Genomic DNA, 23,320 nt, shown 5'->3' on the forward strand with positions numbered 1-23,320 from the left:
TGTGTTATGATTGGAAAGGATGAGATGGTTAAGTTTTTAAATAGACATTAGCTGTCAAATTTAGGCTCACCAATTTGACTCAAATTCTCATATTTGATTTAAATTTACAAACATGTATATCCAAATTACAAAAACTTTACAATAAATAATTGAAATGCATATACTTTAAAATATATGTTAGCTTTTCGTGTGTATTCTAGTCTAATTAACCATTGAGATGACCTCCTAAGACTGCTGACGGTCATATAACCAGATATAAACATATGAATGTATCAACAACACAATTATTTATTTTGTAAAAAATATTTTCGTACTCCATGTTTAACTTACAGCACAATTGTTTTTATTTACCTGTATACATTATTTAATTTGGCGGCATTTTGTCCAATGTTATTATTGTCTTTCTGATATAGTTTTACATCTAACACCCTATTTTATTTATTTTGTAATTTCATTGTGTCAAAGATTAAATTTAGTCGTTCAGTGTATGTTCACTTGTTTTTGTTAATATGTCTTCTGATTGAGTTAAGCCATTGCAATTGATATTTCATAGTGTGTCTATGTTTAAGCTGAACACGCCTAGTACATGTGTAACTCATTTCTAGCTAAAGGATAAATTGAAGGTCACATAAATACGGATTCAATTAGTTTAAGTATTGAATGTGGGTATTGATCATGTTGATCATAGCTAATGCCCTTAACAATGAATAATTTGAACATTTCTTTTGCATCTAATCTGGGCCATTTACCTCTGTCATAACTGTATGACCTTGTTTTCAGATAGCAAAGATCAATGACAGATTGAACTCACCACCCTGAAATAAATTGATGTTAACAATTATCATATTTTCAGGTACGTCGAAGAAAACAAGTGAAATCTGGTAAGTATTTTGATATCTAAAGGTCTTAATATGACATAATAAAAAAAGGCTTTTATCTTAAAAATAAAAATCACAAAAATACTGAACTTAGAGAAAAATGTTCGGAAAGTCCATAATCACATGGCAAAATCAAATAACAAAACGCGTCAAAAACGAATGGACAAGAACTGTCATATTCCTGACTTGGAACAGGCATTTTCAAATGTGGAAAATGATGGATTAAACCTGGTTTTATATGTATCGTATCAATCATAAATATTATGCTTACCTTATAATTAAGGGTAGATTATTTAACAATTAGTCATCTTGATTCCTTTTTACATAACTGTGCAGCTTGGATTTTTTACATTTCATGGGATTGACCAGTAATTATAATGTTATTATCTTTATAAATAAAGGTAACAGTAGTAGACCGCTGTTCAAAAGTCATTAATCAATTGAGAGAAAACAAATCCGGATTAAAAACTAAAACCGAGGGAAAAGCATCAACTATAAGAGGAAAACAAATCCGGATTAAAAACTAAAACCGAGGGAAAAGCATCAACAATAAAAGGAAAACAACGAAACAACAAAACACTGAAGTGCAACAAAAAACAAAAGACAATGCAACATACACAGAAACGAACTATGAGATCAGAACTGCCATATTCCTGACTTGGTACAGGACATTTATCATATTGTTATGTATCTTGTTTGATTACAAAGCAGTAAGCACATACCTTCAAATTATAATCAATCCCTTTGGAGAAGTTTGGCTGTTTGTGTAATAACAAAGCAGTATAAGAGCATTCTTTCAAAATTCAATCACTCTCTTTACAGATGTTTATCTTTCATGCGGGATTTGGGTTTAAAATTGAAAAGACATGACTGCCTCCCTGAATTTATTCCAATTTTAAGAGGGGCACTAAGTGCAATGATAAAATGACTTTTTTGTAGTCCCCCTTTCATATCCTTATACTTTCATATAGCCGATGTGAGCAATTCTTACAGTTTGAGTCATTTGCAAGTCGGTCATCCAAAATTAGCAATATGTATTGGTTTTTTAACCTCATTTTCAGAATCTACTTTTACAGTCGACGCCAAACAAAGTGAACATAAACTTTTTTTTTCAACCGCAAAAAAATGTGCGGTCGTATAATGGTATCACGTCATCGTCGTCCGAAAAAGGATGGTTTCCGGATAATAACTTTAATATAAGTAAATAGAAATCCATAAAATTTTAACACAATGTTTATAACAACAAAAGGAAGGTTGGGATTGATTCAGGGGTTATGGTCATATCGGTTGAGGAATTGGGGGCCAAAAAGGGCCCAACACATACATTTATCTAGTTTCAGGACAATAAGTTGTGTATAAGTATTTCAATTACTCTGAAATTGTACCACAATGTTCATACCATAAAGTAGAAGGTTGGGATTTCTTTTGAGGGTTATTGGGCAAACAGTCTAGGAATTCGGGGACAATAACTCATGTTTTACTGTATGAATCTCTCTGACATTGTACCACAAGTTTCCTTGTAATGAAGGGCAGGTTTGGTGTCAGTTTGGAGTTAATACCCCTGATCATTTAGGAAAAAGGGGCCAAAAAGGGCAGAAATGAAGCATTTTTTCTAGTTTACTGACAATAACTTGTGGTAAAGTGTATGCATCTCTCTCATATTATACTACAAGGTTTCTTACTACAACGGAGAGACTGGAATTGAGTTTTGGGGTTCTTACTCCAAGTAGGGTTTCAATTAGTGACGGGCCAAAAAAGGGGCCTAAATAAGCATTTTGTAGTTTTAAGTCAATAACCAGTGTTTAAGTGTATAAATCTATCTGAAACTATACTATAAGTTTCCATACTACAAAGGGATGGTTATAGGGGGTAATGTATCAAATCATTAAGCAGTTAGGGGCAAACAGGGGGGAAGCAAGGGTTTTTTCTTGTTAAAGGACAATTTAGACAATCTTAAAGCAGTGTAAAGGAGGTAATCCAATTCCAATTAAAATTTAACGAATACTGTTATATATATATGTTTGATTACTTGATTACCTCCCTTCGATGCTTGAAAATTATGTTAAATTAATAGATAATTGTCTTGAGATGTGTAGCTGTAAATTTATTTTTAGAAGTTATTGTTAATTAATATTAATTTTAACCATGACTAAGTTATTTTATATTTTAATACTTTATGATGTATTTAAATGAGTAGTTATTGTTGCAAACATAATTAGAAATTGGAATTGAGTATTTTTTGGAATAAGGGATTTAGGGAGGTGATAAAAAATGGGGAGGGATTGTGGTAAAAATTTTCTCATTTCAGATTTCCGAAATTAATAAGAATTCTTCTTCAAATATTTGTTTTTGAGGGGATTTATATTCAACAGCTTAGTGTATTGCTCAAAGTTCATCAGACCACATTCATTATGTGTCAGAAACCTTTGCTGTGTCAACTATTTGATCACAATCCAAATTCAGAGCTGCATCAAGCTTGAATGTTGTGTCCATACTTGCCCCAACTGTTCAGTGTTCGACCTATGCGGTTATATAAAGCTACGATGAACTTTATCTGTGTCATTGACTAATTACTTTGCCAGTCGTCTACTTTTATCAAGATCGTCACCTCGTCAGAAAGTATTGAACCAATTTCAACAAAACTTAGAGTGAATATTCCTCTGATAATGCAGTGTAAATGTTGTTCTGTCAACAAACATGGCTGTTATGGCTAGACATAGAACATACGATTACAATGATTTGTTTTGTCTTATAGCCCTATTAGATTATTAAATTTTAGTAGATAGAAAAAAAACTGTAACATGTGGGAAAGGTTTTTACCAATTTTCCGAAACTTAGAAGCTTAGTCATTTTAAACACAAACATTTAAACTTAGCAAGTGAATGAAATGCCATTAATAAAGGCAACAGTAGTATACCGCTGTTCAAAAATCATAAATCCATGGACAAAAAACAAAATAATAACCATTGATTTTTAATGCTCTCTTAAATGCTGATCAATACCCTTCAAGAATTACCCAGTAGACCCTAATGAGAATTGGGATGAGAAAATAATTATAAGTTTGAGGTCAAATATAGGGAATAAAGAACATACCCTTGAATAATTATAGATGGAATAAAAGGGTCCTCTTTCCAGTTTCAGCTATGGTCTCCTTTCAAGAGAGCATGCATTGAATGCAAATGCTTAATCATGTTAATACAATAAAAATATTTGATTTGTAGCACCAGCTGGAAAATAAATGCAAAGTTTTAACCTTTAGTTCTCACAAGATTAACACACATTTAACTGTCGAGGTTAAACAATATTCCATTATTTTAAAAAGCATTTAGGGGAACACGGCAATTTGAGTCTTTAATTAGTTTTGACAAATTCTTTGTAGATATATTTTATTTCTTATTCCATATAGGTATTCCTGACGATATTCTAGACTGTATTCCATCAGACGAAATTTTAGATAGATTAGCACCGCTGGTTGGCAATATAGTTCTTCAACTAGGAATAGAACTTGGATTTTCTGTAGAAGAGATAGAGAGTATTAAAGAGAAACGTGATCGTGATTTGAGAGCACAGAATAAGGAAGTCTTGTTTGCATGGAGGAAAGACAGAACAGTGACACCTACAATACGGGTACTTGAGCAAGTTTTTGTAGATATTGGTAAAGGAGCAAGGTGTTTAAAGGAGGTTGTAAAGGACGTTGATCCCAATACACTTAAAGCAGTAGAAATTGTTACAGGTAATACTATATGAAGGGTGTGAGTTAATAAAAAAACTACTATGTAAATCATTTATTCAGTACAGGAAATATGTATTTCTAGGTTGAACATGTTTATAACAGAAATTTATAAAGTCAGTGCAAAAATAGGTTTGCCTATTATTTTACAATGCCCCTGTCGTTATGTTTGTTGAATGAAATTACATACAATCAGGCAAATATCTAAAACAAAGTTGGTCTATTGTACATCACCATATGGTTAAGCAAAAATCTCTTCTCTACCGCCATTGTCTGACCTATTAAGTTATTGCCCAACCAGACCTTGGTCACTAATTGCCTAATACTTGCTCAATAACGTAAAGTGATGACAGCTTCGAAAACACTTGCTGCAGGAAAAAGTAGAAAAAAATCCAAAACAGAAAGATACATAAACTGGAAGGGTATATGTGGTCAACCGTCCATTCCACACTGATAATTTTACATGATGATTCTTTCTGAACTTATTGACATCAATATACTATACTGACATTTTTTGTATTTCCTCTTATACTCTGAAAACTTCAGATAGGCAACCACTCGGTTTTACTTTGCGGTGTTATAATTGTTAAAATTGATAATATATCTCTCAGGTATTGGTTTTTTGGTATATCGGAATGACCAATACAAAAATACATGTTCATTGCAATACAAAAGTATTGGTTAAGAGGTAAACAGTTAATTACCATGTGACTTTCAATTATGCAATGTCTACTTTATTGTCGAGCCTTCGACTTTAGTCGAAAAAGCGAGACATAGCGATCCTACATTCCGTCGGCGTCGTCGGCGGCGCCAACAAATATTCACTCTGTGGTCAAAGTTTTTGAAATTTTGATAACTTTCTTAAACTATACTGTATTTGTACCAAACTTATACAGAAGCTTGTTTATGATCATAAGATAGTATCAAGAAGGAAATTTTGGAAAAATAAAATTCCATTTTTTCCATATTTTACTTTAAAATGGTCTTAGTTTTTCTGCCAGGAAACAACATTCACTCTGTGGTTAAAGTTTTTGAAATTTTAATAACTTTCTTAAAACTACCCTGGGTTTGTACCAAACTTAGACAATAGCTTGTTTATGATCATAACATAGTATCCAGAAGTAAATTTTGTTAACAAATAAATCCATATTTTTGTGCATTTTACTTTTAAATGGACTTAGTTTTTCTGCCAGGAAACAACATTCACTCTGTGGTTAAAGTTTTAAAATTTTAATAACTTTCTTATACTATTTTGGACCTGTACCAAACTTGGACAGAAGCTTGTGTATGATCAAAAGCTAGTATCTATAAGAACATTTTGTAAAAAAATTTGTACCTGTGTATCTGTATTTTACTTATAAATGGACTTAGTTTTTCTTCCAGTTTACGTTACAGACAGTCTGCAGTTAAAGTTTTCAAAACATATTGTATTTTTACCAAACTTGGACAGAAGCTTTTTAGAATCATAAAATAGTATCAAGAGGAATATTTTTATTGATTTTATTCCTCTTTTGTTGAGCCTGCAATTAACAGCATAAGTAGGCGAGACACTGGGTTCCGCGGAACCCTTAAGAATTTTATATATAACAGTAAATAGGTGAAATTAGGAATTAATTGTAATTACTAAACAATTCAGTAAATACCTGTAATTACTAATCAATTACATTAGACTTGACACAGTTGCATGTCTTTCGTTCACAACCTGTTTTGCATGCACACGTCACAAATCCCTGCCAATCTCCGACTGACTGTAGACACCCTGCTTTCCTAACTTTTAACTCCAACTATTGCTGAGAACGTGAATAAATTCCTAGAGACAGATCCATTTAAAATTCCATCGTTTGAGCAAAGCTTAAATTATTCATTTGTCTGTTCATGTTCCAAAACTAAACAGAAAAGACTTCTTGGATTCCCACGTCCTCTATCAATACTAGGAATGGGAAAAGTTACGTTATACCTGACATAAACAGGGCGCAAAATTTAGATGCTCCGGACAAGCATCTTTTCTGCTTTGTTTGATAAGTTTGAGGCACTTGCATGGTATCCCCGTTGATGCATTCTGAACGGATACAAATGTCACAACAGGACTGTAATGTTGAGTTTGTCATATTATATACAAAACATTTAATGCATTCGTGTTCATATTGTAAGCTATGCAACTCATATGGATAGTGATCTTATACGGAGTAACTTTGAGCTTGTGGTATCAAGATCTCATGTAATGAGGCCTCTACTTCAGAGATTTAATTATAATCATCTGTTGTCTTTTTTTTTCTTTTCTCAAACAAAATGCTTAATCTGCTGATTATATTGTTCCCCATCTCCTTCGATACCATTTTCAACAATTAATTGATAGATTTTCATCCCCGCCCGCAATTTTTAAATTCTATGCATATGGATGCTTTAAACTTTACTTTGAAACTGATTATTTTATTAGTTAGAGGCTTGGGATACCTGATGAGGAAAAGCCTTGGTAGTTAAACCTTAACCGAAACACCTTAAAAAAACAACAAATATTTATGATAAAATATTGAATTGAACAAAATAGATTATGAAATAAAGTCAAATATTAAGAATATGTATTGGTATATATAGGATTGGTTCTGGACTCGTTATATCTCATTCATTGCAGAATTTTAAAATTCTATGCGTATGGATGCTTTGAAATTTACTTTGAAACTGATTATTTTATTAGTTAGAGGCTTGGGATACCTGATGAGGAAAAGCCTTGGTAGTTAAACCTTAACCGAAACACCTTAAAAAACAACAAATATTGATGATAAAATATTGTATTGAACAAAATAGATTATGAAATAAAGTCAAATACTAAGAATATGTATTGGTATATATAGGATTGGTTCTGGACTCGTTATATCTCATTCAAGATTATGAAATAAAGTCAAATACTAAGAATATGTATTGGTATATATAGGATTGGTTCTGGACTCGTTATATCTCATTCAAGTTTATACGAGTATCCCGGTATGCAGAATTTTTAAATTCTATGCATATGGATGCTTTGAACTTTACTTTGAAACTGATTATTTTATTAGTTAGAGGCTTGGGATACCTGATGAGGAAAAGCCTTGGTAGTTAAACCTTAACCGAAACACCTTAAAAAACAACAAATATTTATGATAAAATATTGAATTGAACAAAATAGATTATGAAATAAAGTCAAATACTAAGAATATGTATTTGTATATATAGGATTGGTTCTGGACTCGTTATATCTCATTCAATATTATAGAATGGCCACTTTTTCATACTACAACATTATTTTAACAGTTAGTAAATAGATGTAAAAGTTCATTTGAAATTTAGTGATAACTGGTAATAACTGGACAGTTTCAGGAATTTCTTGTATTTACAAGTGCATCAGTAATTACATATAATTCCAAAATTTTAGTAATTACGAGTAATTCCTAATTTCACCTATTTACTGTAACATATATATATATACCTAATTACTTTAAATTTCGAATGAAATTCAAATTGATTTAATCTTTGTATACATTTCATGGCGGTTTTCTTATATAAAATAATATCTTTTTTGGCAACAACATTTTATAATCAAAAACAATGTAAGATAATTGAAAGCATTGTTTTATTTGATGATCCTCTAAACTTCATTTTGGTTAATAAACCGATCTGCTCATTTACAGATAGAATCAGAGAAAACGAAAACAGAATCATACAGGACATACAAACCAGCCAAATTTTAGATCATATGATGGCACATCTGGTGATATCAGTAGATGACAGACGCCGTATTGAACAACATGCTGGACAAGATGATCAGAACAAAGCTTTGCTGGATATTGTGACCAAAAGAAGGGAACCTGCTTACAGTGTATTTGTTGATGGATTACGTATTTATGGATACGAAGATATCGCTAATGATTTGAAATGTGATTTCAGTCCAAGTCCAACATCAGCATCGGCAGAAAATGAAGGTTTGTCTGAAGGGTTTATTATAAACACAAACAAAGAAGGATTTTTACTGAAAACATTTTAAAATCTTGTTATATATTCATTCAAAATAGATATAATGTATTTGATTCTAAAGACTATCTACCAGATCATTTGCGTCGTATTTAATTTATCATAAGTATACTACTTTTCTTGCATACCAAAGTAGGTCACTGGTATATATGATGAGTCTTTCAGGACGAATTTCAGTTTGTGTTAAGTAACTATGATCTTAGACATTGTACCATTGAGTAATTATGATCTCAGGCATTGAGATCAAGATTCTTTTCTACAGTTATAATGAAGTCACAGTTCATTAAGTACCTGTTACGAATCAGGCAAATATGACCTCAGATGAATTTCGCTTCTTAGATCCAACTGTAGAAAAGAATAGTGAACATATATAATTCAAAGGCATTAGTTTTGGTCAACTATAAAAAAAAATCAAAGTGAGAGAAAATATAATAACAAACAAATTGGCAATTAACTATAAATTGTGAATGTGTATGTTTACCAGCTCTGTTTAAAATGTCAAACGCTTATCATATGTGTTTGATAAATTCAGAGCATACATCATCAATTTGTATGAAGAAATGTAAGATCTATCATTATATGTGGGCATTCAACTTATTCATGAGACATTAGATTTAAAAAAAAAAGGTTGAATAAAACTAAAACAGTAGAAGGGCTACATACCTGAAAGTACTGAAAAATGGCCAAATCCATCTAATGCCAACTTTGCCCGAATGAGTTGAAACGTTAGTTTCTGCATAATTTAAAAAAATTATAAACGGTAAATTTAAGAAGGGTTTGTTTAAAATCATGTGAGTAGCAAATTACTGAATACTGAGCTAATAATACTTTAGGGCATGTATAATCCATCAGAAGAGGTATCGACCAAGTGATGTAAAACAATAAAAACGTTATAAATTTCATGTGGTCCAAATATCTTTTCTGGATTTAACCTCGTCTTTAGTCATAAAAGGTCAATAGCATTATCTGAAGAAAAAAAAATCTTTTTGTATTTTGTAGGCTTATCAGTTTGTAATGTTCCATTATATAAAGTTCGTCTACAAAAGAACTACCTCAAGGTCATCACTGATATACAACACGAGAACATAGTAGATCATCTAATATCAAGAGAGGTAGTGTCAGTTGATGATGGGAAGAAGATAGAATCTGGTAAAACACCACAGGAAAAGAACAGGAATTTAATGGACATGCTGTTGCGTAAAAATGAACAGGGATTTAATGAATTTCGCAAAGCCCTACGAAAAGACTCAATTTATGCAGATCTAGCAGATCAAATAGAAAAGACAGAAGTTACTAGCACAGACATGGCAACTCTTCATAAATGCTTCAAATAAAATAAAAGTAATTTCTTTCAGAAAAAAACAGCTAGGAAAACCATCAGTTAACAATTAATAGAAGGAAGTATTGTCAATCCAAGGCATTACGATTTGGTCACTTCAATAATCCACTGTAAATTCAAAAATTATTGCGTGCATTAATTATTGCCTTTCTTTTAAATGGGACAAAAAAGCGATAGTAATTATTACAATGTCAAAGGAATCGTTATGCTAATATATGTATCAGTTTAAGAATTTGAGTTCTTATTAATGCGATACTCACTCAGTCCCATTTTTCGCATTAATAAAAACCTCAAAATAATTTCTGAATTTACAATATGTGAATGAATCACAATGTAATAGTGATAACAATCTTTTATCTTAAACATATTTCATGTGTGAGTGTCATGCATGGCAAGGAAAAAGCTAAAATATGTACTAACCCCTTTTATGAAAGTTGATTCCTACAATCCCAATATCCATTTGACGTGGCTCAGTAGTTATACAGCCCGTCATTTTGTTAATGTGCTATGGTAAATTTTTGTATTCTCGCTTTCGTTTTTGCCAATATGCTTTGTCTATGTGCCTTTTTGATTTTTTTATAATGATTTAGACTATAACACAATGTTTACTGCTGTATCCTTATTTTTGACAATTTTACCTATTATGTCTATTTACTTTGTTCACACACTGGCGTCAATTTAATGGAATTTAATGCGACTTTTATACAAGTGAGAGGTTTAACTAGCTATAAACCAGGTTCAGTATACCATTTTCGACATAAGCAAATGTTTGTACAAAAATAGGAATTTAAAAGTTGTTATCCATTCATGTAGCATGTTTGAGCACATCCGTCTAGATGAACAAACCTTCGTTTTTTTGATAATACATAATTTTGTAACAGATAATTTGCACACGTGATATGTCATAACTACTGCGCTGGTTATACCCGTTAGAACGTAACAACCGCCAGTAGTTGCATCCACCCGTTGATTGTAAAAACTCGTAAAGTATACTTAATTTGTTATGCTGGTGGGTTAACCAGCTGTGTTTAGAAATCAATTAAATTTAAACTTATCATCATTTGTAAAGTTACTTTTTTTTGTAAAGTTAAATAATACCATTTACATGTTGGACAGAGATCAACTGATGAACTGCTAGATTGAAATTGTTTGTAAATAAATGACTATCATTATGTCTTTCTTTCTGTAATGTGTATACAAGTATCAGTCTATATTTGTAATTCCTCATTTACAAAGGTTGCATTTCTGTAAATATAAACAGTGCAATTTATCAGTAAACAGGACAGTGTAATTTCTCAATAAGCAGGACAGTGTGATTTCTCAGTAAACATGACAGTGTAATTTCTCATTAAACAGGACAGTGTGATTTCTCAGTAAACAGGACAGTGTGATTTCTCAGTAAACAGGACAGTGTAATTTCTCAGCTTCTTTTACAGCTTTAACTGTACCATGTTTACACTGAAGTTTCGCACGAATTTGTATCCAGGAATGGAAAGTTCATTAGCACTTTTATTTTTCAAAGGTCAAAACGTAAGTCTGTGCAGCATGTTTTCAACAATTATATACCTCAAACTTATAAGAGTTTAAACTGATACACAAATTATGTACTTTCTCACCCTTCACGTTTGGTCATACTCATACTTTAGTTTGGCAGCTACACATGTGTATATATACTAGTTAAAAATTCCCAAGGTGTGTAGCTGAACTATGGAGATGATACCAGTAAATAAACTAAACATAAAATATATAAATATCTCCCCTAGATACAATATTTAATATATACTATTTTAATCAATTTTGAAAAAAACCTACATAGCTACAATTACGAGTTTCATTTCATTCGTAACTTTGTATATCAATAACTTAAAGCTGTTCAATAATACCTTAATAGTTAATTTAGTTCTAAATTTAAGTCTAATGGATACTAAAGTATGTATAATATGAAATAACTAAATCAAAGACCGAATCTTGTCCTTCATGCATTTCTTATGGGGGTGTCCGAGTGATTATATAGTCTAATGGATACTAAAGTATGCACATATAAAATAACTAAATCAGAGACCGAATCTTGTCCTTCGTGCATTTCTAAAAACATGACAGCAGCTAATTTAAATGTAAGCTTGTAAATAAAAATGTCTCTTCATCAATAAGGTTTTGAACAAAAATGCATGTAATGCATATTCACCATTTCCTTTCTCAATTTTATCTGTTCTATCAAATGAAATAATGGTTATGCCCCCACGTACGATAGTAGAGGGCCATTATGTGTTCTGGTCTGTGTCTCCGTTCGTTCGTTCGTCCGTCTGTGCGTCCGTTCGCTTCAGGTTAAAGTTTTTGGTGAAGATAGTTTTTGAAGAAGTTGAAGTCCAATTAACTTGACACTTAGTACACATGTTCCCCATGATATGATATTTCTAATTTGCATGCCCAATTATAGTTTTTACCCCAATGTCATGGTCCACTGAACATAGAAAAAAGTGTAAAGTTCAGGTTAAAGTTTTTGGTCAAGGTAGTTTTTCCTGAAGTTAAAGTTACATTAATTTGAAATTTAGTACAAATGTTCCCTTTGATATGATCTTTCTAATTTTAATGCCAAATTAAAGTTTTGACCCCATTTTCACGGTCCACTAACATGGACTATGGACACATTCTTGTTCATTCATCAGAAAAACGGAATTTGAATTCAAATAGATCAGTGATAATTGTTTGGTTATATTATATAATCAAATATTTGAAAGTGTTTGAGAACATATCACAAAACATTTTTGGACTTACAAATTGTGCGTCTCTACGGTTATCTACACCATGTGTTGTTTCTTTGTGTTTGAGCGTAATGCTATACAACTTTCTGTTTGATTTGCCCTTTTACCATTTTTATTATATTCAGTTATATTCAATAGAGATTAGATTTTGTGAGGCCCCTCATGGGGTGTCCGAGTGATCATATAATCACAATTTTTTAAACAATATAATCACAGAATCCTTATTTTTTTTTCTAAACAAGATACTAGTAATCAAATAATAAAAAATACAGTTCTAGATTATCAAATAATTAAATAATCATAAAATATTTTGTCTGGTAACCAAATACCCAAATAATCACTATAAAAACAGCTGAATAAAGAAATACTCAATAACCCCAGGGTGAGACTTTTTGTCGGATATGATTTTGCAACAATAATAATAGTTTGATTTCATGCTTCATATTTTTTTCCTTGCACTCAATCACCCCAAATGTGTTCTATAAAATGCTATGCCAGATTTGTCATTAATTTGCCAGCCTTTTTCAATGCTTATACATTTTGCCTTCAAACAGCTAGCTATAAATTAATACAACTGTTTTATTTTAAATATATAGAAACTTTGTTATTTATAAATTTAATATGATATGATACAGTTGTGTTTTTGTTGTTGATGTGATTATTGTAGCACTATATGTGTGTAAGAACTGTCTTATATTTGTATATATGTAAAATCTGTTTGTGCATTCTACTACCCTTAAAAGTAAAATCAAAAGTAAATAAAGGTTTTTGTTCTTATTTATTGTGCCACAAAAAGAAAGAAGCAGCGACACAGTGATCATGACAGTACAACCATTAATAAAAACAGAAACTAGTTAATAGATACAAAAGTCATATTCAAACTCATAAGTCGAAGACAAGCTGAAAATGCCATATCTAAAAATAAATGCGACCAAAATAAAAACAACAGTTTACAAAATGCAACATAAAAAAATAGACCGAGAAGCACAAAGACTTCAAAAAACTGGAAGCTGGAAACCCTTTTTCGTAAAATGAAAGGTATATACTTTGGTTACCCCATGTTTATCAGTAGAAACATTCTTTTAAAGAGAAATAACACCTGATGTAAATAAAGGTTCATTTGCGGTGACTTAATATCATTGTATATTTTTACAAATCACTAATCAAACAATCGTACCAGGTAGCACATGTTTACCAGTCACTAATCAAACAATCGTTCCAGGTAGCACATGTTTACCAGTCACTAATCAAACAATCGTACCAGGTAGCACATGTTTACCAGTGACTAATCAAACAATCGTACCAGGTAGCACATGTTTACCAGTCACTAATCAAACAATCGTTCTAGGGAGCACATGTTTACCAGTCACTAATCAAACAATCATTCCAGGTAGCACATGTTTACCAGTCACTAATCAAACAATCGTTCCAGGTAGCACATGTTTACCAGTCACTAATCAAACAATCGTTCCAGGTAGCACATGTTTACCAGTCACTAATCAAACAATCATTCCAGGTAGCACATGTTTACCAGTCACTAATCAAACAATCGTTCAAGGTAGCACATGTTTACCAGTCACTAATCAAACAATCGTTCCAGGTAGCACATGTTTACAAGTCACTAATCAAACAATCGTTCCAGGTAGCACATGGTTACCTGTCACTAATCAAACAATCGTACCAGGTAGCACATGTTTACAAGTCACTAATCAAACAATCGTTCCAGGTAGCACATGTTTACCAGTCACTAATCAAACAATCGTTCCAGGTAGCACATGTTTACCAGTCCGCAGGTAGGTTAATGACATGGTTAGCGCCAAATCGTAAAAAAATGTTAAAGCACGAGTTATTTCCCTTTTTTCTATTACGTAATGGCTGGCGTTCGTCTCTCTCGGTGAAAAAAATATCTGTACACGATTCCCCTCGAACGCATTCGTGTTAAATTGTGGCTAATAAGATGCCAAATTTTATTATATTGACGTGCATGACAGAAATAAACTTCATTTGTGTTTTAAAACCCTATAGTTATCAAATATTCTTCGATCAGTCACGGAAGTTAGCTCCGCCCTCTAATACCATATTTGGCAAATCGGTGTAAATTAGAAGCTTGCATCCGGAACAAATGTGAGAAGCACCTGTTCGCAGAAAATTCAGTATTTGACGAAGAAGTGCTCTTGTATGTAATTTTTAGACTGCAAAACGATCTTTGAGAAGTACATTTGAAAGATTTGAAAGATTTCGACGTAGGGAAGTGTAATTATTGAAGGTAAAATACAAGAAGGGACAAAATAAAGGCTCGATATTGTTGGTTAATTGGCCACACGTGGTTAATTTCCTGAGAAAAAAAAACCAAGCAGACGTCCCCCTTAATAACTTAATTCTTTTTTTTTTAACTCCCATACTGTTGACAAAACTTGGTAAATAAAAACAATTTCTGTCAGAAGTTAGTTTAATTTACATCTGGTTCAAAATGCAAGTTCCATATTTGTTTTCAGAACCTGCATGTTGGGTTTTAAAATAAAATGAACCATGTGCTCCGATTTTCAATCGTCTCAGAATAATTGTTTTTTTCAAGTAATTAATGAAATACTTCTTTTTTAACTATTCTCATGACTTGATTTGGTTTCTAAAGGTTAACATGATACAGCTGTTTTCCATGTTATCAGGTTTTTTTTCATGCAATGAGCAGATGAAATAGACTAGTCCAAATTAATGATGTCTGGCAAGGCTATTTTTTTTTTATCTGGGATGCCTTGATGCCTTCCTTCAAAAAAATTAAATAGCCTTGCCAGACATCGTCCTAGAAAAAAAATAAAATAGCCTTGCCAGACGTCGTTAATTATTTGGACATCTATGAAATTGAAAAAAAAAATATCTATTTCCCACTTCTGTAGTACGGTTGGGTATTGCACAGATTACTTTCGTCTGTTATGTAACGGGTTTATCTGTGCATAAACTGGGCCCCCCCCTCTTTTGTGTCAGTCAGTCAGTGGGCCCCCACTTATGACCATTTCTGGATCCGCCACTGAACTATTCCCTCTTGCTGTGGAGTTATGATTTAAATCCTAGGTTATAGTGATGCAGTCCTGTAGATGGTTCCTGCCGACTGTTCACAGTGCCCACAAAGATGGAGTTTTTGAACTGGTCGGTCTTGCTAATATGATAATGAACTATGACCGCATGTTTGTTGTTGTGGACTTGCTGGTCTGTAATATTCTTAGTTGCAACATTGTTATATGTTGTCGCTCTTATTTGTAGTTTGAGTCTGTGGAATTTTATTAGATCATCTGGTGGATTCTAATTTGTCCATCGCTTTCATAACTTTGTTTCCAGATTTTCATTACTTTAAAGGTCAAAACATAGACCTGTACATGCAATTCATACATGTGCAGCAATACCCAAAACATGATGGTTAATTACACTTTATTATAAGTATGATGTGAAGGCGTTTTGAATTATAGGACTTTGTAAATGTTTCAAATATATATGTTGTTAGGGCCCTATCTTTCATGAGAAATATTTGGCTGATTATATTGGGTTTCACTGGAGCTGGCCCCCTAAGTTGGATCAGTCAGCCCCCCCCCCCCTTTATGAAAATTTCAGGATCCACCAATGGAACGCATTCTGTCATTCAGTTGCATACAACTGCAGTCTGACATCCAGTCTAGTGAAGAAATAACAAAACAACAATTTTCAAGGTGGTGGGTTTTTTTATACGACGAGGAATATACTCCATGTACATGAAGCAACCCAAAATTTTATCTTCACAAATTTAAAATCTACCTCTCTGATGGATAGTCATGTCATTGGCAATCATAAAAATGTTCCACACAGTGCTATATAATTCACATTTTCATTTTTTTAATATGTTGCATTTACCATGTTGATTTATATATACATTTTGTAGAAAAGATATAAAGGAATCAAACGAGAACAAGTACATGATGTTTTTGACATATTTATTATATATACAACATCAATTCTCAAATTACAATAATTTTGCTTAGAATTGATACATGTACTTAGAAACAAGATTCTAACCATGCCCCCCCCCCCCTCGTTTTTCCCATGGAAAAAAACCCAAAAAGTTTCTGAACAAATGTCTACATGCAAATGACATGTATAATTTAATTATGTTTTTTTTACAAGAATAACTTGTACATTTTATATATATACTAAATGTAGTACTGGTAATCAGTTATTAAGCATCACATAAACAACGAATGACGTAAAGATACATTGTTTTGTACGCAAGCTAAAATTTTGATATAAATTTGATATTCTCACTTACACTTTCAAACTGACTTATGTCTGGGATATAATAGCTGCCTGTGAATTTTTATTTCTTCAAATACACTGTATTGTCAAACAAAATCTATTCTTTAAAAAATATAGAATGCAAATTTTCTCTATACTTGATGTTGATTTTACTATGGTGAAATACATACAATGTATATAAAAATAATATGTATTTTCATGTTCGTTTATAAAGCAAGATTAAGTTTCAGACAGCTTCCATATAAGAAAGTTAAAAACTCCATTAACTTAATTACATGTATGTTTGGCTTTAATCAACACCATCATGCAAATTTTGACTCTGATTAGGAATACACGTCTTACTGTTATAAAAAAGACTTATTCACATGTACAGTTCACAAAAGATAAATCTATACACATATTTTTTCACACAAAGGACATGTGCAATCATAAAAGAAAGACAGACAATCACATTTTGACAAAAATTTCTTCAAGTTCTTGTGTTATCAACATGAAGTATCCTGATAGCTTGACTTCAGTATTTTTAAGGACTACATGTATATGTTTTTCTTGATCTGTCCCAACATTGCCCCAAAAAAGTAAGGCATTCTAATACATTGTAATACATGTGTAGCTTTTAAAAAAAGATTATTTTGGAATTGCTATACACTTAATAATTGACAGACATATATTTGTTTGTAAGGTCCCGCAAGGAAGTTGTCCTTGCCATATAGTTTTACCCTTGTCCGAAATTACGTCAGCTTGGCACAACACAATGTAAATACAATTAAAAAAAAACTGTTCTGATAGTTGGGTATGTCTGATTCCTGCATGTCTCTGGATTTTCCTATAATTAATTGTCCACTCAAATTCATACTAGTGCCTTTAATATAAGTTTATCATGTTTTAAATAGATCAAATCAATAAAAATATCCCCACTTGTCCATCAGTGTTTCTGCTAAAAAAAATTTAAACAGAAGGGATTTATTGTTAGGAGATATAGCAAGTTTGGCTCTGATCTCATTGTGATTCTTGCTAACCACTGTTTGTAATTTAATATAGTGTTGTTCCATTTTCACCTGTATTGAGGTATTATCAGGACACCGCTCACATTTTTCCTTTGCTTCAATGTATAGCTTTACATCAGATATTTCGCCTAGCAACATTTTAATTTTGTCCAGTTCTGTCATTCTTCTTTTTTCTGAAAGATAACAAATATCAAGTAATTTCCAGAGTTATCGGTCTTTTGTGGATTGATGTGAAACTTTTGACATAAATCAATTTAAGGCTTTGGTTCTAAGAGAACCCTTATTTTCTATTCAAGAAAACAATATTTTTTGATATGTTTGTTGGTGATTGACAAAATGGGGGATGAAATTTGGTATCTTGTGAAAAAAGGAACTAGAAATAGTTACCTATCATTGAAAGGAAATGTTGGTGATTATTATTTAAACAACAAGTGAATAAATATTTAAACGTTACAGCTTATTTTCTAATGCTTGTAGCCTAAAGGTTTGGTTGGCTTGCTTGCTCTGTTTGTATAAACATAAGCTCAAGCATTGTTATTATGCAAACAATAAAGACCGACATAGTTAAACCTAAAAATGTATATATATTATATTTAAATTTGATTTAATGTTATTCAAATTACAATTGTAGAATAAGCAAGCTAACCAAAGTCCTACTCTACAAGCATTAGGAAATTAGCTGTAAGTACAATTATTTTATTAACAAAAGGTTCTTGTTTACATTGTCTATCAGAAGAAGCTATATATGTCGTCTGTCTACTATATCAGACTGATTTTGAGAATCAATAGGGTATATAACCTTAAAACCATCATAAATGTAATGGTAACAGTTAAGTGTATTCATTGATTTAATAATTACCTCTAGACAACCTTACAGACTGCACATAAGACAGCATTCTTTCCATCTTGTTAACATTTTGTAATTTCTGCACATTCTGTATAGATAGCCCATGTTGTCTTGCTGCAAAAGAAAACTTCTGGTAAATATGTGCATAACATAGGAAACATTTTTATATAAAAGCAAAATTCATGTAGTTGTTAAATAATTATCTTATCACTGTTATTTTGATGCGCTATTTAGACAAGAACTTAATAAGTGTATGACTCTTTGAAAAAGGTCAACAATGTTGAGATTAATTTAGGGGTTATTGTCCTAACTGTTCAGGAAAAAAGGAGCGAAGAACAAGTAATTTTGATGTTTAGGACAATGTGTGAATAAGGGTACGGCTCTCTGTGAAATCAATATTCAAAAGAAGTATTGGGATTGATTTAAGGGGTTTTTGTCCAAACCATTTAAGAATAATAGACTTAAGTGTGTATTGTTATGGGTTTACCTTTCTACATTGGTCAGAGGTATAGGGAAAGGTTTGAGATCTCACAAACATGTAAATCCCTGCCGCAGTTTAGAAAGACATCCATTATCACTTAACTGGTTCTCACTACATTGAAGACTCATTGGTGACCTTCATCTTATGTCTGCTCTATTGTCAGCTTGTTGTCACTTTAACACATTCCCCATTTCCTTTCTCAATTTTATTTTAAGCAAGGACAGAAAAAAAAATGGTTTCTTGACATTGATTGGAGTATACATGCACTGTTAGTCTAGATGGATATCTTTAAATGGTACCTCAAGGTTCCATATGAAGGTTAAAATTTACCTGTTTCATTCTCCACAAATAATTTTCTTTTCACTTTTTCAACTGTCAAACAAGTTCTTTTCCTTGGTAAACTAGTATTCTCCTTGTCAGATACATCAACATTTAATTTTATCAGTTTTCTCTTGCTGCCTGTTGATACAAAATAAATTAATGTTAACAATATTTCAGTTTGAAAACATAAAACTTAAACATTACAATATAACAGTTTAATTTGGATTGAAAAACTTCACCAAATTCCTCTTGAAGAAAGTAAATCATTTTTTTTTATTTACTTTTTGTAGAGGTTGCTACTTTTGTTGCAAAAGCAAGTTATAGCAATTCTACATATTTTCATTGGCATCGGCAAAAGTATGGCAATACCTTGGTTCTTTTGAACTGTTACAATTTTTTTTATTCATGAAATTTGTAGAGGCTTTATTTTTTATGGTCAACACTATGGTAACATATGATAAGTTACTTGTTAACATACGTACACATATGTTGCGGTATGACTATGTACATGATGTAAGAATGGGCTTATTGCCAAAAAAATTTGTAAAAACATTAAATTTATTTATTCACAAATAACATAACAGCAATTACATTTTATTACCAAAATGAACAATTTACAGTTACCTCGACAATTTCTAGTTTTTCTTGATTTCTCGTCCTGTACAAATATCTTATATTTTTGTTTAATCTGAATGTTATTTTTTTCTTGCAGCTGGGTATCTAAAATAAAAGTGATCTCATTTATATTTTCAGCTTATTTTCCTGCCCTAAAGGCAATGCCATATGCAATTAAAAAGAAATAAGATGTCAGTTACCTGTTTGAAGTATGAAGACTCAAATTTTCTTGATCAGGTATGTTCTTTTTCCTTTACCTCATTCTCATGGTTCTGTGACTTCTTAATAAACGGTTATTTTTTTATTGTCATTTGAAAATTCTATTATTACAAGATATCTGTTCCTTTACATTAATTTAAACAGCTGAAATGTATACTTACAATTTATAGCGTCCTTTTCTGTTTCAGTGCAATTTATCTCCCTTGGAAATTCATGGTCAATGCTGTGTCCATCACTCGATCCTGTGTCATCTTCTGAAAAATTAAGAAAGAAAATTTATTATCAAAGGTACATGTATATCGTAATATTGAAATATTAAAAGAGAGATATAAAATATCAAAAGTATACTTTTAAGTCCAAAAAGCAACAGACAACCCAATGGGAAAACAAATCTTCACAATACACAACATAGAAAAAACACTATGGTAATCCGGACAAAATAAAAAGAATATCTGTTTAAACGAATTTGCAAAATTGAAAATGTAGCCCTTTCATCTGCTCAGTGTCATATGGCTATTTCAAAAGTAACTTAATTAAACAAAAAATAAATACCATGTGCATTGCTCAACTTCATATCAGGGCATCTATCATGTCTACTATTCTGTCTTTCTGTTATTATTTCTCCAGGTCCACTTTGAGCTTCATCCACTGTAACAAAGAATGAAGATTAAAATCTTGCAGGTGAATGTATTTTATATGGCATTTGAAAATAAGAATTAAACAAACATATACTAATTCATTGATAATGAACTTCTTACTTAACTCCAAATTATATGCAAGAAAGAAAAATAAGTTAAAATTATACAAGACTATCAATGGGCAGATGCTCCTGTTAAATATGTTTCATTTAACTAGTTGTACATGTATCAACATTTTTCACATTGGAGCATTATGTTTTTCGTGCAAAGCATCTATCTGTATGTCGCGCTTCATATTAACTTTTTAGTCGAATGTAGTTTTTAATGAAGTTGAAATCCAATCATCTTAAAACTTAGTACACTTGTTTCATGACATATGATCTTTCTAATTTTAATGCCATTTTAAAGTTATGACCCCAAACTTCAGTTCCATGAACATAATGTGTGGGTGTACTATGGACACAGTCTTATTTTCTCTTATTCACATCAAACTTTGTTAAGAAAAAAGTCTTTTATTTTTTAGACCTAATTTAAATCAATGTATTATTGTATATATATTAATTCAAAACAGTAAGAAATGTATACATACAATTTATAGCGTCCTCTTCTGTTTCAGTGCAATTTATCTCCCTTGGAAATTTATGTACAATGCTGTGTCCATCACTCGATCCTGTGTCATCTTCTGGAAAAGTAAAGAAAGCAAATTTATTATCAAAGGTACATGTATATTGTAATATTGAAAGATAAAAAAATCACCATAAGGACAAAACTCGCAAGTTATAATAAAACTGACAGCCCAATGAGGAAAATTGAAAAACAATGCGCCAAAAAACTACTCAAACACAACATAGAAACACGCTCTGGAAATCTGGACATCATTATTTTTTGGAATTGATATTGCAAATCATTATAATTAATAAAGGTAGATTTATGGTATACCCCAACTTTGATTGTCCAATCACAGTACCAACTCTGCAAATTTGGGGACCAATTTGCAATTTAATGGTAAGTTGGCTAAATCATATAAAGAAAACTTGGTGATTAATTTTATATGTTATGCCAAATAATTAAATGCTTATCATTTATGTTTGTTTTAAGAATTATCTTTTCAAAGGAGTCTTTTAAGAGGAGATAACTCTTTCAGTAAAAAAAATTATACTGGACTAATAGGTTTTTTTTGTGTTTTTTTTACTTGTAGCAAAAATATGCGACTACTACAAAATTACAGTTAATTTGGAAAAAAAATAAATACCATGTGTATTGCTCAACTTTATATCAGGGCATCTTCTATTCTGTCTTTCTGTTATTATTTCTTCAGGTCCACTTTGAGCTTCATCCACTGAAACAAAGAATGAAAATTGAAGTCTTGCAGGTGAATATATTTAACATGGCATTTGAAAATAAGATTTAATCAAGAGGATTTTTTAATTACTTTCTTAAACTATCCTGTATTTTACCAAACTTGAACAGAAGCTTCTTACAATGAAAAAATAATATCAAGAGGAATTTTTTTCTTTCTTTTACTCATTTATGTTGAATCTTGGGTTTACAGCAAAAGTAGGTGAGACACTGGCTTCTGCAGAACCTTTGCAAACTTATTTTTTTAGAAACAAACTTTAAAATTTTGCATATTCAACTTTTTATTTAAACTATATATTATTCTTTAAATCAAATGGTCAGGATTCTACTTCGTCAAAATTTTCCAAATCACTCCAGTTTATTTTCACAATCGTAGAAATGGAAGCCATTGTACGTATGTCGCGCTGCCAATTTTGGTCTTGAAAACAGATAAATTTATTATTGTGTTATTTTAATTCAAAGCAGTAAGAAATGTATACTTACAATTTATAGCGTCCTCTTCTGTTTCAGTGTAATTCATCTCCCTTGGAAATTCATGGTCAATGATGTGTTCATCACTCGATCCTGTGTCATCTTCTGGAAAAGTAAAGAAAGCAATTTCATCATAACTGGTAAGTCAGTTTATGGGAGGCTATATCTCTTACACATATTTAAGCCCAGCTACATTCTTTATGTGCCTGTCACTAGTGAGCAGTCTGTAGTTCAGTTGTTGTTGGTTCATCATTGTTCATATGCATCATATTTATTTTTTCATAAGTTTTTTTTAAGCCTTTATATCTAACTATCTGGTATAATTTTCTTTATTTGACCTTTGGAAATCATACCACATCTCTTGTTATAT

General features: G+C 31.5%; 1 protein-coding gene and 2 long non-coding RNA genes across 4 annotated transcripts in view; 2 read left to right on the forward strand and 1 right to left on the reverse strand.

Annotated features, from left to right (window-relative positions):
• Positions 1-10,107, forward strand: part of LOC134718386 (uncharacterized) — a 65,499-nt gene extending 55,392 nt beyond the window's left edge. Inside the window, exons 12-15 of the mRNA XM_063580885.1 lie at positions 854-881; positions 4,285-4,611; positions 8,274-8,564; positions 9,613-10,107. Of these exons, the coding sequence (XP_063436955.1) occupies positions 854-881; positions 4,285-4,611; positions 8,274-8,564; positions 9,613-9,947 (981 nt within the window). The 3' untranslated portion in view covers positions 9,948-10,107. The remainder of the gene's footprint in view (positions 1-853; positions 882-4,284; positions 4,612-8,273; positions 8,565-9,612) is intronic.
• Positions 10,108-14,837: 4,730 nt separating this feature from the next.
• On the forward strand, positions 14,838-22,502 carry LOC134719209 (uncharacterized). 2 transcript variants are annotated; one of them, XR_010107545.1, is made up of 7 exons: positions 14,838-14,890; positions 18,631-18,680; positions 20,402-20,500; positions 20,671-20,770; positions 21,110-21,163; positions 21,737-21,837; positions 22,439-22,502. It is a non-coding gene; the product is annotated as an uncharacterized LOC134719209 (long non-coding RNA). The 2 variants fall into 2 exon arrangements; XR_010107544.1 differs by having other exon boundaries at positions 14,890-14,980.
• Positions 21,747-22,989, reverse strand: LOC134719210 (uncharacterized). The gene is made up of 3 exons (XR_010107546.1): positions 22,963-22,989; positions 22,373-22,459; positions 21,747-21,802 (listed from the first exon to the last, which is right to left on the reverse strand). It is a non-coding gene; the product is annotated as an uncharacterized LOC134719210 (long non-coding RNA).
• Between the last annotated feature and the right edge of the window lie 331 nt (positions 22,990-23,320).

This window comes from Mytilus trossulus, chromosome 5 (assembly GCF_036588685.1).
Source record: "Mytilus trossulus isolate FHL-02 chromosome 5, PNRI_Mtr1.1.1.hap1, whole genome shotgun sequence".
Lineage (NCBI taxonomy): Eukaryota > Metazoa > Mollusca > Bivalvia > Mytilida > Mytilidae > Mytilus > Mytilus trossulus.